The 17,196-nt window shown below is 41.4% G+C and overlaps 2 protein-coding genes across 2 annotated transcripts in view; one reads left to right on the top strand and one right to left on the bottom strand.

Annotated features, from left to right (window-relative positions):
* Positions 1 to 17,196, bottom strand: part of CEP250 (centrosomal protein 250) — a 136,735-nt gene that overhangs the window by 55,164 nt on the left and 64,375 nt on the right. The gene's annotated exons all lie outside the window — the stretch shown is intronic.
* Positions 15,010 to 17,196, top strand: part of UQCC1 (ubiquinol-cytochrome c reductase complex assembly factor 1) — a 42,138-nt gene continuing 39,951 nt past the window's right edge. The window contains exons 1-2 of the mRNA XM_035122198.3: positions 15,010 to 15,063; positions 16,911 to 17,015. Of these exons, the coding sequence (XP_034978089.1) occupies positions 15,040 to 15,063; positions 16,911 to 17,015 (129 nt within the window). The 5' untranslated portion in view covers positions 15,010 to 15,039. The remainder of the gene's footprint in view (positions 15,064 to 16,910; positions 17,016 to 17,196) is intronic.

The raw sequence follows: 17,196 nt of genomic DNA, 5'->3' as shown, positions 1-17,196 counted from the left end.
CAGCTGGATTTCATCAGCAGGTAAAGGATGGGAGCAAGATCACACGCCCCCACAGAAGTCTTTACAGCACCTGGGAGAAGAGCCTCATGAAACAATTTGGAACACAAACTGGCTGTGAAAACTAAAATGTTGCCCCATTATGCCTGATAACATTCAGGATAAGGGTGAAACAAAGGGGGGTGTTGCACTAATTGGTAGTTGCAGGCACACTCTAGGATCTATCTAGTGCTGGCCCTACTAGGCAGAAGGAGGCAGCCACTGGAGGCAGCCCCAACACCACCATTTCCCCCAAGTCCCCTCAAAAATTACCCTGCTATGGCAATGTACAGTGGAGGATGCTGCCCCAGGGCCAATGATGAGATTCAACTGCCAATTAAATAAATATTTAAAAGATCATCCTGCTCTTAAGCCAAAAAAAGGATCCCAGAGAAGTTTACAGATTGCTAAAAAAAAAAAAAAACCACACCAAAAGACTCTTCCATCAGGCTTACAATTGAAAAAGAGGTAAATGGACTGAGAGGAGAAAATAAACAAACTCTTACCAAGAGGGTATTTCATTGTCCTTTGCTTTAAACAGCCCTGAGTCCCCATCTGGGGAAATCAAGAGAGAGCTTCGAGAAAATTCTTTGGCTTTTAAAATGTAATTGTTTGTTGTTTCTAAATTAGCGTAGCTATACTGTTGCTTGTGAAATGCTTTTTCCTTGAACAGCAGGATACATGTATCCAAATAAATAAACTGCCCAAATAAGTAAAATGGCCATACCTTCCTGAGAAGTTGTGCTTCATGCTTTTGAAAACCATAAGTGTTGTGACATCTGTAGTACATCTCACAGTACTGTCAGGATTAGATTTGAGTTGACAGGCCCCAAAGCAGGAGAAGGAAGAAACAACTGACCAGTAGGACAGGGGGGGGGAGCTCATTAGTGAGAGCAAGGAAGTGGGGGCAAGGATGCCAGCTCCATACCCTGATCTCCTGGCTGAGTGGAGGGCCTTACTGGAGGCTGGGCTGGGCTGTGGGCAGCTGTGGGGGGAGGCAATTCAGGAAGGCAGCAGTATCTGATCAGAAGCCTGAATAGGAGAGTGCAGTATTTTCCCCTAGAACCAAGCACCAATCCCACAGACCTGAACAGACCCACCCACCCTCCCCAGAGGAGTGTGCATCTGCAAACCCGCAAAGTAAGTGAATCTCGTGAGTGAGAGTGTAACACTCCATTTTTTAAAGCTTGACAGGCAGGATGTGGAAACTCTTGGGACATCTTCGTTGCTTCTGACCAGTTCTGAACATCTTGTCCTGCTCCTGTACTCCTAAAATCGTGATTCCTGGATTCTGTGTCTGCTGCCAAGCCCATACTGTTAGTTGGCCTGCGGAAATACCTCTTTCTTACTTCCTTTTAAGAACCTCTTGCCTGTGTGTATGGAGCATGAGGCAGGCAATTATTGCCATAGTGAGCCTCTCCAAAGTAAGGAAGACATAGCTTGATCTTTCCCACATGTAATGAAGAAAAAAAACAAAGCAAAGATGACTTGGCAGGCAAAGTTCATTTTCAACCCATGCATGGTAGTGATCAATGGAAAAGGAAATGAGTCTGAAGGGCCCCACCCAAAGAAGAAAACCTTTCCAAAAATATTAGGAAATAGTTCTACAAAAAAAGAAGAAAAAGAAAAGTGAGTAAGAAAGACTGGCGGTGGGGAGGACACGATGTGGCATACATCGCTACATAGAGCCAATGTACTGCCCACCACCTAAAAAAAACACCACCTTTAGATATTTTTAAGCTTACAAAAAGTGTTGTAAGTTTTTTCAGAACTGCTAATTCAAACTTGAAATTTGTTCATATTGGACCTAAAAGAGATTTTTTTAAAAAAAGTGCTAATGGAATGTCTCTGTCTTTAGTAAGTCCCACTATGTTTGAGGTTGGGAATGGGGTGGGAAAGAAGATTGGATAACTGGGATCATAAGTTTACAAGTGAGTCCATGCAACATAGTGTTGCAGTGCTGGGTAGTTCTGTTCAGGGTTCCATCCACTCCATTCCCCTTCCTCCCTGGCCACCATAGCAGTCAGCAAACATATAATGCCTACTGAACATGCCTAGTCCTTAGTGGTCTTTTTTTTTTGCAGGGGTAGGTCGCCATTTTGTTTTGTTTTTCTGGGGGTGGAGATGGGCTAGACATACTTGTGCCTAATCCCAGGTAGAGTAAAACGTTTAATTTTCCCATTGATATCTATGATCAGCTCTCTCTTCTACTGTGAAGAACATTTTATAGTAGCTTCTCCGTGTGAAGCAGGAATTTTCTACACATTCAATACTTTCGCCATCTATGTATCCCTGCTTCCTTCCTTTCTTCCCAGCCACTCCATTCTATTATCCCTTGTACCCAGTCCCTCCCTCAGTCGGCATTCAGTGCCATTGCATCTTTTGGGGCTGTTTGTGCCCCACAATTTGTTCTAAATTTTTTTGGGGGGGGGCATGTTATAGGGGCCTCATTGGCCTCAACTCGAAGTTGGAGATTGAGTGCCAGTCCCATGCTGTGGAATCCTCTTCCAGCAGGAATTTGTCAGGCGTCCTTGCTATTAACTTTGAGGCATCTCTTGAAGACTTTTCTTTATGCCAATAGGCCAATGCAGTGGTTTACATTTTCTTTATTTGCCAATCATTTTAATGGTGGTTTTGTATTATTTTATAGTGTTTTATGTTTTCTTGTACATGAGTTGGTGGTATATAAAAGTGAGTGAGCAAAAGAAAGAAAGATCTTACCAAGCTACATTATTTGCAGGAGCAGTGGAGAGAATCTATGGATTTTTTTTTCAATAAAGTGTAATTGGACTGTAAAAGTGATTCATGAATTTGAACAACCTAAGAAATGGAAACCTTCAGAAGGTATTGTTGAGGATTTATTTTAGCTAAACTCTGTACGTTAAATAAGAACTAGGAAGCTTCATTGCTCGTGTTTGTTTGTGTTTTACACCTTTTCTGCTTTTTTTGCAATGGCTATGGCTATGAGCAATAAATATTTATTGTTCTAGCAAATCAGAAAAGAAAGAACGATAAAATGAGATCTAGTATAAAGAGACTGAGCAAAGAAAATAATTCACTCTTAATTAGTCAGGGCCCCTTATTAAACTGATTTCACATAATTAACAGCAGAAACCTATACATGTGCCCCCATTGTAAGACACATTTAATTTAATGAGACTTCATCCCAGGTAAGTCTTTATAGGACTGCTGCCTAAAGTACTTCTCATAACACATAAACTACATTATAGAATTCACATTATGTTAGCCACTAGCACAAATGGCTTTAAAAAAAAAACCAGAGACGTTTACTGAATATATTTACTAGTGGTACCACTTCCATCTAATGGATTTTGGAGGCAAACAAGAAATGGATATCAACAACTCACCCTCCTTGTGAACTTCCTTGGGGAAGTTTGGCAGTTCGAAAGACACAACACTGGTCTAAAGTGAACCATTGGTCTGATCCAACATGTCACTTGTCCAAGTTCAAGTTCCCACATTGAACAAACTTTAATTGTGAACTCTGAGCATTCATGGTGCTATGTGGCTGCAACCATGAGCATGTTGTTCTCCTGTAAGTATGTCCTATTTAATGACAATATATACATTTATATATGTGTTGCATGTGCAGCCATTATCTAGAAGCATGAAAAGCTATACCGAAACATGTCAAAGGCTTACAACTCCACAGCTATTACTCTCTTATCAGCTGTTGGATTCTGCTACAGAGTGTGAAGACTGGCGTCCCATATTATTGTTATTGCCAAGTGCCCTGCTCTCCACTGGGGAATTGGCATTAGCCAAATGGTAAAAATGAGAAGAAACATGAGTGGTAAAATAATACAGGTTAAAAGTTCAGCTTTCCACCTTTATGATGGCAGGTTTCTCTCCTCTCTCTCCCTCTTACTGAAAATGTCTCATTTGTATTTACTTTCTAGGGTCATTATCTGTCCCTAGTGAGTCTTTGTAAAGGTCCAAATTTCAAATAAACAGTACACTATGAGACAGGTATGTGTTGGTAATTTTTGTTGCATTTGGCTAAAATATGAACACTAAGCTGAATAGGTAAACATAAAAGTATGCCATTTAAAACAATGCATTCCCATTAGTGTTTGAATATGCGCCTAAACTCCATGTACACTTTTACATGGTTATGTCATTTCCTGTATAAAATGTGCTTGTTTATACAGCAGCCATATGAAAGATGCAGTAACCCAGTATGTGGGCTATTTGAAGCTGCTTTTAAGAAACATAAAACCCCCTTGGCCCTTGTATAATAAAAGGTGTTAAAAGATACTGCTTTTACAACATCTTAACCAAGCCTGATAAGATTTTTTTTCTTTTTCTTTTGCTGTTAAAAACTTTTGCTCTGTGGTTTTGGTTAATCTCATTTTAGGAATTGTTATTCTTCTTGCATAGTGTAGGCCGGGGTATTTTTTTTACAAGTTAGACATAAAGTTATGTATCAGGTGACCATGGTTTTCAACAATTGTTGAATAATTGTCAGGCATGAACAGTCAAATTAGTTGACAGGCTGCCTAATCCTCAGGGACTGCAAAGGTGCAGAAGCGAAGAAACAGCTTTGTGCCACTAAAATTCATAAGACTGTGTGGACAGCAAGTTTTTAGGGACTCGGATGTGGTGTAAAAGAGCCACCGTTGCTTCAATCCCCATTCATGTGTTTGTTTTTAAACTGTTCCACCACAGCTCCTGGCACAAACCAACTTTGCAGATTTCTGTAACTCTTCAAGCAGTACCTGAGGAAACACTAATCTAGTTCCCAGCTATGAGGCCAGTTTTGCAGTACTACACGTTAGTGTCCATGATATCATGGGTGATGGGTACCCCCTCCACATAGTTTTCTGTTTCACTCCAGAAAATAACGTGTAAAGAACATGTGTTTATCCAATGCAGAGCAGATAATATCTGCTCATCTGCAGTAGCGGCTGGAACATATTATCCTTAATATTGTTATTACTGTATAAATGTGAAGTTTTCTGTTAGTTGTTTTTAAAAAGTGCCTTGGATCCAAAGGAAAGTTAACTCAGAAAGTGCTCAGCAGGCAACCTTCCCCACTCAGCAACCACATGCACCCCTCTCTGGTGTTTGGGAACCCCTCCTGAGCAATGAGAGATGGAGTATGAATGACTGCTAGGTGAGGGAGAAGATGCTTTGCTTGAGTCCTGGCAGTACCTGCATCCTTCCTATGCCCAAGGTAAGTTACTGAGATTTGGGGACATGGGAAGGGGTGTGTGGCACTCAGTTTCAAAGTGAGCAGGGCCCACTTTGTCATGCCTTGCTTGGAAACATCTGAATGGGGTTGCCTGCTTTTTCAAGTTGCCTGTTTGAATATTTGTGCTGTCCAGGGGCAAAACTAGGCTTTATTTCACCCCGGTCAAAGACCCAGTTTAGCACACACAAACCCCATTTGCGTACACACACAGGTTGGGAGCCTCAATGTCGTCTCTCTGGAGATTTCACCCAGGGCAAAAAAAAAACCAGCTAACCACCCCCACCCCCCTGCTATGGCACTTGTGCTGTCCCTAATGATTTATACTTGTATACACATTTCAGTGGGGTTGGCTATAGCTCAGTGATAGAGCAGCTCCTTTGCATGCAGATGACCCCAGATTCTGACTTCTCCAGGTAGGATTGGAAATAATAATAATAATAATAATAATAATAATAATAATAATAATTTATTTATACCCCGCCCATCTGGCTGGGTTTCCCCAGCCACTCTGGGCCGCTTCCAACCAAAAATTAAAAACAGTACAGCATCAAACATTAAAAACTTCCCTAAACAGGGCTGCCTTCAGTTGTCTTCTAAAAGTAAAATACAGTAGTTACTTGTTGCCTTGACATCTGCTGGGAGGGCGTTCCACAGGGCGGGTGCCACTACCGAGAAGGCCCTCTGTCTGAAACACTGGACAGCGGCTGCCTGTCAGTGTAGAAAATACACTGAGCTAAATGAGCCAATGGTCTGATTCTGAATCAGACAGCTTCGTGTGTTCCCATGCTAGCTTCATGTTCCTTTGATATGATACATCAGACACACATTCTGAAGATCATGCTGATCAGTTACAAGCCGTCAGGTTTACACAGAATGACTTTAGGACTAGCCTACAGTAAGAAATGTAGGGTGCAATAGGACTTCTCTAAAATATTAATTATCCTACCAGCATTTTGGATGCTGTGTCATACAAAATCTGGATCCCCATAGATGTTTTAAATAGTGTATGAATTAATCTATTAAGTGATTATGACTCCAACTGCCATTGAATAAGGTAGTGTCTTTATGAGAGCAAACTTTTCAAGCTCAATTATAGGAGTGATAAATATGGCTTTGAAATCAAAACCAATCTTGACATCACTTATTAGAATGCAATTAACTCATAATATTGTCACCGGTTCTTAGTTTTAGACGTATGCTATGCATGAGCTCTGCTCACCAAGTTTTTTAGACCACTCGCTTAGAACAGGCAGCAAATACTGTTAAATGTTTTACTATCTGGATATCGTTGGTTCAGTTTTACTGGAGCATGCTCTCCTCTCTGTTGTAAGACTCCCCTGTCTGAACACCACAACTTGGAATAATGAAACCAAATGTATCAAGGGCAGAGGTCACTAATGCACACGCCACTACACGATTTTGAGAGAATCTGTCTTCAGATTTCAGTCTCAGGAGTGGATTTTTTTTTTAAAAAAAGGATGGAGACAAAAATCATAGGAAGTGAATGGAAAACTTTACCCAGCTTTAAGACTAGTGGTTCCTGCTACTCCTGTTAGAATGACACATTTATTTATTTTAGCTGATCATCTGTGGGGGCTCTGTTTGCGACTACCTGCCCAGCAGGATGCTCCTGGCATTTCAACCCTCCCTGTCAATTTCTGAATATGTTTTGGCACAGTGCCCAACTGGAAGGTTTGATGACTCCAGCAGACATTGTTACAGCAACAGAACAGAACAGTGATTAAGCTGCCCTCTACTTTGTCAGGTTTTTCTTCTCATTTCTGTGCTGTTTAAAGAAGAGAATCTTTGCTGGTCAGACAGGTTTTTCACTCCTGCCTGCTTTAGCTTTCCATTACCAATAAGAGGTTATACAGCGTACAGGGCTGCACACTGTACCACACTATATGTAGAGGAGGTGTTCAGACTTAATTTATTCCCTGCCCCTGGATAAAGATTATTGCAGCTGTGTGTTTTGGAAAACTATCAATGAAGGGAGTTCAGCTCATACAACAAGCTTTGAATAGGCTACTGTACTCTGTATTTCCAGGTTCTGTTTTAATTGCACTTGCATATTACCTTAGAGAAAGCCAAAATCTGGAAAATGTTTTCTCATAGATGGTACCTCAGCCTTCTTGACCTTCTTTTTCACACCAAATGCATTCATGCATATGATCAAAACAATCTAATATGGAACAGGGCTTGTCTATAGAACAAGCTTGCATTTGCCAAAATCCAGGTTTGCTTGGCCATGGGTAACATTCTGCAGACACTGGTCTCCAATGACCCTCCTCTGGACATTTGTTGAGTTATTGTCAGGAGATGCAGATTAAATGGGAAAGTGGGGGGACCAGACAGGTATTTTGTTGCCAACAATGTTGTGTGGATACTGGGGGGAAATGCAAGCATGCATGAGTAGCACCAATTCCAGAATAAACTTCAATCTGGAAGTGCCCCATGACATGGGAGATATTATGATCCTATCCCTGGGTGTTATTTCATGTTCCAATATATAACTATATCATAAGATACTGAACACCCGCTAATCTGCAGTTGATAAAAAAATTCCTTCAGTAGCACCTTAAAGACCAACTAAGTTTTTATTTTGGTATGAGCTTTCGTGTGCATGCACACTTCTTCAGATACAGAAGAAGTGTGCATGCACACGAAAGCTCATACCAAAATAAAAACTTAGTTGGTCTTTAAGGTGCTACTGAAGGAATTTTTTTATTTTACTTCGATCCAGACCAACACGGCTACCTACCTGTAACCTGCAGTTGATATGTGTGGGAGAAAAGTTGGAGGCACGCAGTGGTGGCTTGGCTTCATGTGGTTGTCTGTCAGTTTCCCTGCCAACCTCTGCTGCCTTGAGATAGTTTGGGAACCTGGAGATGGGGCTTGTGTGTATGGCTTTCCAGGCAGGATTAGAGCCTTAAATGTATTTTAAGATTACCAAGGGCTCCCAAAAAAGGCCTTGTAGCCCACACATTGGACCACCCTGCCTCTTTGCCATTTCACACTAAAGGATGGAACTAGAACATTGAATTGGACCTAGAAGCAAATGGGAAGCTGATGAAGTTGATGTAAAATCAGTTCAATGCTGCAGCCTAAGAGTACCAGACAAGTCTGGCTGCCGTATTTTGTGCTAATTGGCACCATACCCTAAATGTCACCACCCCACTTTTGCAACAACAAAGGAATGGGGGAACGACAATCACTCTTCCCTCCGAGCTATTCTTTCCACTTGCTTTACATGCTTTGCCATTTTTGTACTGTCATCCACTGCAGCTTCAATCTTGAACATCACTAACCGTTCCAAGCACCAATATGACTGCAAAACCTTGTCTTCTGTGTTTGATAGATCTAGTTTTTGTCACCTGTTGATTCCCAACCCCCAAAGTTTTTCTGATACCTGAAAGGTCCAAATTATTTTCTTATTGGAGGTAAGCAAGTTACAAATTAGAGGACTTGTGAGGAATCTGCTTTGATTTTAATCACATACCATGAGGCAAAGGAAGGATAAACCTTGGCATGAAAAACACAAACAAAAATGCCAACCTATTTTGTTATTACCCTGAATCCATGGGCTGGAAAAGGGAAGGAAAAATCTTGGCATGATTGATAGAAAACGGATGGTGACAACAAGCCATACGGAAGTCAAGAAACTTGTGCTGCGGGTTGATTTTGGCTTCAGAACTGTGAAAGAAAAGTCCCAACAGGATAAAAGCAGATTGGAACTGGCAGAAAGTACAGAGTCTAGTCCAGAGTAGCAACTGAATGATCAATGACTAATTTGTGGGGAATCTACTGAGCAAGACCTGAGATCACAGAACATGAGACAAGGCACAACTACATAGTGGAAAGCATTACAGCAAATAAAAACAAAACAAACCTCAATTAAATTAGCTCAGTCCTGAAAAACACTCCGCAACTTCCTTGATATGTACTTGTCCTCAAGGAAGTGCAGACCACAAGTGAAAATGGAGGTTCCAGAAGCATTACTAATTATTAAACTTCTTTTGGTGTCAAACACATTAATTCCACTGTGTTAAATTTGTTGGTTTCAAGAATTTTATATTGTAATACCCTAAAGAATTTTGTGGTGGTGAAACCTCTGGCAGTGATTGACTGAGCTGATGAAATGTCATGGAATGTTCACAACAGAACATTCTCAGTCTTTTACAATTTCACACAGGCGCGTGGGACAGAGGGGTTGTTACATTGGCAATAGAGGTAGACTGCTCTAATGCCCAAGGTAGCTTTAACAAGTCAAATTGGATAATGGATTCTAGCCTTCTATGGTAACCACATCTTCATGTTTGGATGTGTTCCATCCAGCATATGGCAATCCTTAATATTTTTAAAAAACACTATTATTTCTAAATGCCAAACATATGTTTCTCTGGAGAGGATGAGTCTGGAAAGACCTCGGTGTTAATGAATATTAGAACTTAAACTTCACCTCAATTCCAGATTAATATTTGTACAGCTATTTCTATGCATTTGCTTAACATCTGGGGCTTATGTTTATTAAGATGGTATCAGTGTTTATTCTTGCATTTGAAGTGCCAGGAGCAATTGATTTGTTTAAGTCAAAGCTAGGCTGTACCTAGTTTTGTGCTGCAAAAGAGAGCTTCCATGTGGGGTGTACCTGAGTTGGGCATTTTATTTATTTATTTCATTTATAAAAGTATTTATAGGCCAGAATCTATCTACTGCAACACCAGAGCAGTATATATAACTAAAACATAAACCTAATTTTAAGGAATGCAAGACACATATACAAACACACAAACATATTGCAACATGCATTAAGGGTGCTTTCAAATGCGTCATTTAGATTTGATTTTAGTGTATGTCTGTTTGCACATTAGCTCCAAACACAATTTTTTTCCAGTCATGAATTTTCATTGCTATGCTGATCTTATTCAGAAGCTTGTCACTCCCTTCAATTGCTCCTTCCCCTTTCCACAACCATTTTCTGTTCTGGGCATACACACAGATAATTTTCAGGAAGTGTGCAAGAGCAAATTTTACAAGGCCTGCTAGTTATCATGTTTCCTAATGGGTAAAATGAAGGTTTGTGCTGTCTTTTTATATGTGCATGTGTGAATTTTCATTAAAAAACATGTTACTTAATACCAAAATAGGCTAAGTTACATTTATCTGGGTTAGGCTTGCACCCAAATGATAAAGAGGTATTGTTGAAGACCCTTGTGTTGTTGTTGTTGTTGTTGTTGGGTGAGGAGCAAATGGAAACCGGGTTGTGGTGGTGTCAAAGAGACCGGCAGTAAATCACTCTGTTCGAAGTTGGAGTTTACTTTATTACCAAAATAAATAAATAAAAATGACTCAGACTTAGCTTAGTGTCTTATCCCATGAATCATCTGCCGAGACTGAAAGTCCTTGCCTCTCCACAGCTGTCTAAGCCTCCCCCTCTCCAGAGCTGTTTCCAAGCAATCAGAGACCATGCCTGCATGCAGCCTGCCATAGCTCTGCCAGTTTCAGACCTCTTCGAGTTCTGGGAGATGGAGGGGAGGGAAGCCTGTCACAGCAGAGGAGGGAAACAACCCGGGAGTCTTCACCAGCCTGACTTATCTCTGCCTCTTAGCTTCCCTCTTCCAACTGACACAGCTTCTTCCTCCGATTCTGGACTTCTCTCTGACACAGACTCTCCCAGCTCACTAAGTCCTGTTACCCCTTCAGCTTCTGACACCTCCTCTTCCCAGTCTGCTTACTGTGATCACTCATCGTTGTCCCACCACCAATCCCTGGGCTCGGAGTCTTACTCCCTTGGAGATTTCCCAGTTGGTTCCTCCCACGATTCCTCTGCATCCAACCAGTCAATAACAGGTAGAATTAGATGTCACAAAGAGAAATGTCACCATAGGTGACAAGTTACCCAGACGCAGAAATGTGCTAATAAACGTTAATGAATTTTGCTCTCAGTGACAAAAACGATTGTATGTTATTTATACCCCCTATTGTCAGCAGTCAACACCTCCTTAAGAGGCACTACACAATTTTTTGGGGGGGATTCAATACTTATATTTCAATACATGCTCTAGTTCTAAAACCTTATATTGCCATACCAGTCCTTTATTTAGTACAGCATTTGCCATCTTGGTGTTCTCCAGATGTGTTCTGCTACCGGTACAAATCCTGTCACCCTCAGCCAGTGCTTTTTTTCTAAAAAAAATGTTTAAGGGTACTCTCATTTTCCTACTCATATTGAAATACTGCCCCTCAATGAGGCCAAACTTAGATTCACAAAATGTTTAGGGGTATGTGTACCCCTGCGTCGTCATCCCCCCCCTTAAAATAAGTGATGCCCTCAGCTATCACAGCTATGCTAATGGGCTGAAGGGAATTGTAATTCAAAACATCTGGAGGGTACAAGCTGGCAAAGGCTGATTTCCTACTTAAAATGGAGTGTACCAATAGCTAGCTGGTACCATGTCACAAAAGAATTGTAGCATCATCATAATGCTGGGCAACTGTTTAGAACCAATGTGCCATTAGTGTCTAGGTTCAGGCAATGATTTTAAGAAACAAGTGGATAATTTAAAAGAAAGCAGGAATATACAGTATAGGATTTACGTAGAATGTAATATATGGTATATGAAGGCTACTTTTTCACTTATTTACTTATTTTATCCATCTATTCCCCATCTGGGTCTCAAAGTGGCTTACAAAATGGAAACATAAAATATTCAAAAATTCAAAACAATAAACATGAGAGGTTTAAAACATCAGAGATTAACACATCAGAATAGCATTCACTCTGCAAAGGCCTCCTGGAATAAAATAATTTTAACCAAGCATCTGAGAACTGGCTAAGTTGAAGCTGAAGGCACTGAAAATATTTATCAAGGAGAAAACAACAGGAATTCCAGTCTTGAAAGCGCCTATGCTATCAGAACTAGCAAAGCTGGCAACTCTTTTCAAATACATATCTAAACAGCTGCTATAAGGTTGGTGGAGATCAATTGTTCTCCATAGCTACTGAAGGTAAGGGAGGAAGCAATGGTTTTTGAGTTACAAGAACATTTTCAGCTTAAATATTACAAAAGGAATTGTAAATGTGAAAATTGTTGGAGAGTGGAATAAGTTAATAGTGGTGATTATGGAATCCCTTTCATTGGAAATTATTTTAAAATAGGCCAGGGAAAAGATTCTGCCAATATGATTTGGCAATGTGCCTATTTGGGAACTTGCCAATACACTGCCAGAAATGGTCTGGGTATTTAAAGTGTAGAACTTCAGAAGCATAAACAGTTTAAGACTGGAGCTTGTTCACAACACAACACAACACAAATAAAGTCTTTCCCTCCTACTGTTCCATGCTCATCATGACTCCATTCTTGACAGCTCCTTTTTCACAAATGGGCCTTTTATCACAGAAGGCCAAGACTGACGCAATGAATGGCTCCTCAGTCCTCACAGCTCCTTTCAGAGGCAGAACTTGCAGAAGTAGCCTTAAGGAAACTTACAAGGCCTGGGCATCTGACTGATAGCATCCTGCATCTTTGGCATTCAGAGTTGAAAGTTATGCTCATTAATAATGCCATCATTCAGAAGATGCAAAAGTGATTTATATTTGGGTTGCAAATGAGTTTAGGGCTGCTTCACACATTATGCCAAATATGAATCTGTACTTGTTCACTGCATGCTTCATGTATTATGTGGGAGACAGATATATGAAAAGGATCACTGGCCTCAGGGTACGTTTACTACATGTTAACATCTCCCCTCCAAACATTATAGGTTCCAATCTTTCCTTGAAGGCCAGAGCTCCTAATACTGTTTAGCATTTTCTAGTAAACCAGAGAAGCAACAGAGTGTGTTTCCTACTATAAGAAGTGTTTTTATTTGTTTCTTTTATATAGTATTTGTTTTGTAGCCCTTTCTAAAGGTGGGGTGGGGGATAAGAGTGAGAGAACAGTGGACACTGTGTGTCTCTATATCTATCAATTTTGTATTTATTTTTGTGAATTCGATTGGAGGAGAAATGGTTGGTGGCTTATGTAGCAACAAGCTCTGTATTAACCATTTCCCTGCATTCACTCATTAAAAGCTACTGCAGCAGCAGCTATTTAGTAGGGAAAGACTGCTTGATTGCAGATGTCAAAGAGTTAAACAACTGTAAAAAAAAATCATAAGACATCTGAAGGCAACCCTGTTTTAGGAAGCTTTTAATGTTTTATGTTGATTTTCCCTTGTATTTTTATTGGAAGCCTCCCAGAATGGCTGGGGCAACCAAGTCAGATGAGCAAGGTTTAATAAATAAATTGTTGCTGTATTTCCAGGAAAAGTGTGTGTATCTACTTCCAACATGCCCCTCTAAGAGCAAAGTTCAAAATATATTGAATGCAGCATGGAGGAAATGCTGTTCCTCTCTTATAAAAAAACTCTTCCCCTGTCCATAAAAGTGCAGAGAATAATTGATGGAGGTTGTTTTTTTTAGTGAGACAGGGTACATATGAAATGGTACACTTTCCAAAATGAGTGCCATACTAGTCTTATTGTGAGGAAAACCACAAGGTTAAAAATTTCAGCCCTACCTAGACAAAATCTTACCAGCTGCCACTGATTTTTTTAGCTTTTCTTACGTAATTATAAATCTGTGGTTCTAATCTAAACATACGTTGACAGCAGTTGACATGGGTGTCACACCAAATGTATGGTTTGCACCAGGCGCAGTTATGGCACTTGTTGAGCGCACAACAAGAGGGTGAGGAGAACAGAGAACAACCTGGTCGGAATTAGGCACTGCCACCTCATCCTTGGTATGTGTGTTGGGGGAGCGGGTTGTGGCTACTAACTGGTGGGAGAAAATTGCACTCTGCGCATTTTTGAAAGCAGGGCCAGATTTAGGTTTGATGAGGCCCTAAGCTACTGAAGGTAATGGGGGCCTTTATATGTCCAGCTGTCCTTTATCAACAACAAATTGTCGCTGTCTTTTGTGTTGAATATATGCTATATGGTAAATTATGGACCCAATAGGTATCTAAAGCCATTTGCACATAACAAAATATGTATTTTATCAAAGTAATTGTTGAACTGAAATACAATTAAGAAGTATATTAATAGTGAAATAATTATTAAGCTCTAACTTAAAATGGTTTTTTATTCATAACAAACTTAATAATGGAAACACATTGGCATTTGGCAGTAACAAAAGTTCCTGTAGAAACACAATTTACAAAGACTCAATCTTTATTTGTTTTTTATCTTATATTTTGAAAATGTACACCCAGTTGTTTTTTTCCTTTAAATTTTTTTTGGGGGCCCCAAGAGAGTGGGGCCCTAAGCTATAGCTTGTTTAGCTTATACGTAAATCCGGCACTGCTAGAAAGCACCTTCCTCGTCATTAAAAATACATCAAGTTTCCGAGGCTTTATGGGAAACAGATTTCGAGGAGGATAAAATTAAAAGAAACCTTCACGGCGTTTCCTCAGCCACTACGGAGAGTCTCCTGGCTTCCCCATAATAAATACGAGCTGCGAGCTGCCCCGCAGGCGCAGGTCGCCCCTATGGCAGCTCCCGCAAATAGAGCTCCGTTATTATGCCCCTGGCGCAAAACTAACAGCAAGGCTAGCGAGGCTACGAAGGAGCTTCTTCACGCGGATGCCCCGCCGCCCCCGGCCAGACACGCTCCGCAAGAGCATCCCGGGGGGACTTGGATGAGGGCCCTTTCGGAGGTGGCGGCGCCGGCATCAGCGGCGTCGGATGAAGGGGCGGAAGCACTTTGAAGTTTCGCGGAAGCGGAAGCTCGTCCTTGAAGAATTATGGCGGCGCTGGTGAGGGTTGTGGTGAGTGAGGTTGGCGACTGCCTTTGCGCGCTGCCTTCGTGAGCTCGGCGGCCGGCCCCATCTCTCGGCCTGCAGGGCCCGAGGGAGAGGGCTGGGGAGGCCGGCTTCGGGCAGCCTCTCCGGGGCCATGGGCTTGAGACAGCCAAGGGGCGCGGGGTGGGCGTGGGGGGGGGGGGAAGGGTCCGCAAGGGGCTGTCGCTGGGCAGCCCCACAAGCTGCCACCTGGTTCACGGTGGGAAGGCTGAGGAAATCGGGAGCGAGGGCTCCTGCTCGCCATGGAAGGCTTTGCCCTTGGAGGCTTCGGCGAGGTGACAGACGTTGCTGTGGGAAGGACGAAAGCGCCATAGCTGCTTCTGTTGGGACCCGTTGTAGAAAGGCCAAAGCATCACCGGGTGGCCTTCACAGAATTAGGCATAAAATTATTTGTTGCATTTATATGCCACCTTTTTATCCAGAGAGCTCAAGGCGGTATACATGGTCGTCCATCCCCCCTCAGTTAATCCCCACAACAACCCTGTGAGGTAGGTTAGGCTGAGAGGTGGTGACTGGCCCAAGATCACCCAGTGAGCTTCACGGCTCAGCGGGGAATTTGAACCCTGGTCTCCCAGGTCTAGTCCAACACTAACCATTTATATGCCTGTAAAGTAACTTCAGCAGCCAAGGCAAAATCTCTGGTAGTATAACCAGGATCTTCAGCGGTTAATTTAATAGTCTGGCCCATGCTCTGTCATAATTAGTAGTACAGTAGTGCTATTTTTTAAATATTTGTAATGACAATGGAGGTGGGCTCTGAGTCAAGGTTTTTTGCAGAGATGGTCTTTACTTGTGCGCCACATTTTTCAGCTGTTTTCACAGCACCATTTCATGCCTTGTTCTCTGTGTCTGTATGGCTTAAATCAGAAATGGGGCATATGTGTCAGCTGGAGGGTGGTATATCCTTCTGGGCCACCTTCTGGGGGCTGTGTGCCAGAGGTGGATAGGGCCAGAGGCAAATGTGAGGAGAGCAACACATAAAAAGTTTATATTTGTAAACACACACACACCCCTCCATTCAGGGAAGCAGGAAGCATTATCAGAGTTCAAATACACATTCCAGCCAAGCAAAGACATTTGGGGTGTGAGTCTGGGGGGAGTCATATTTATGGCCAAGGCTCCCCACTCCTGGCTTAAACCTAAAGAACAGGAAGATAACCCTCTTTTTGGCTTTTCTGCTTGCTTACTAGCAGCAGCCCTTTAAATCTCATTGTCTGTTATAACATTTTTCTTATGGCCAAGTATTCAGCAAAAAGGCTGGGACTGGAAGGGACATGTGGTTATCCAATCTCCTTTGGCCAGGCAGGATCTTTTAGAAGTTAAGCCATGTTACCCTGATTATATAACCTAGAATATAATCATTATGTAAGAGAATAGCAGTGAGCAAGGTGTGGTAAGACACACAATGTCTTGAGGCAGGAAATAATTTAGACACATGGAGCCAATTATAATTTCCTCACTTTTGCTTGTATCAGTTATGTAGAATGACTGTGGGTCCTTTTACACTGGGCACCTTTAGTTGTTGTTTTTCTTATCTTTGTGTTTTTAGTTAAGACTTCATAGTTATAAGTAGAGAATGTGTCAGTTTGCCTGAGCAGATACTTCTGCATGCCCATTACATATTTGAACTTCTAGCAGTAGATTACTTTGAACTATAATAGTTCATACTGAATCGTGCTGAGGAGATACAGAATCTTCAGATGAGCAGCACTTGTGTTTTTACAGTATTATTCAAACATGGGGTTATAGGAAGGTGGGTGTTTGATAATGCTGGTTAAAATAATCATTGCTGATTAGTGGCTATTATTTTATAGACTCATCGAGCTGGAGTACCACAATGGATTGCATTATGCAGTGGATTGATACAAACGACATTAGCTCAGCAACAATGGGGCAGGATGCTCCATGGCACTCTCCAGGTACGATTTATTTTTTTTAATTGCAAGAATGAGAACTTTGCTAGAGCTTATCAGAGTTGTTTGCTAGAGTTGTTTTTTTCAGAGCCCTAAGAGAAATGCTTTGCAAATCTGTAGTGGTTCAATGGTTAGTATTTCATAATGGCTATATATTGCTGCCTCTGAATAACACTTCTGGAGAACA

This window comes from Zootoca vivipara, chromosome 7 (assembly GCF_965207765.1).
Source record: "Zootoca vivipara chromosome 7, rZooViv2.hap1.1, whole genome shotgun sequence".
NCBI lineage: Eukaryota > Metazoa > Chordata > Lepidosauria > Squamata > Lacertidae > Zootoca > Zootoca vivipara.
The sequence above is the reverse complement of the archived record's forward strand: the minus strand, read 5'-3'. Positions and strand labels throughout refer to the sequence as shown.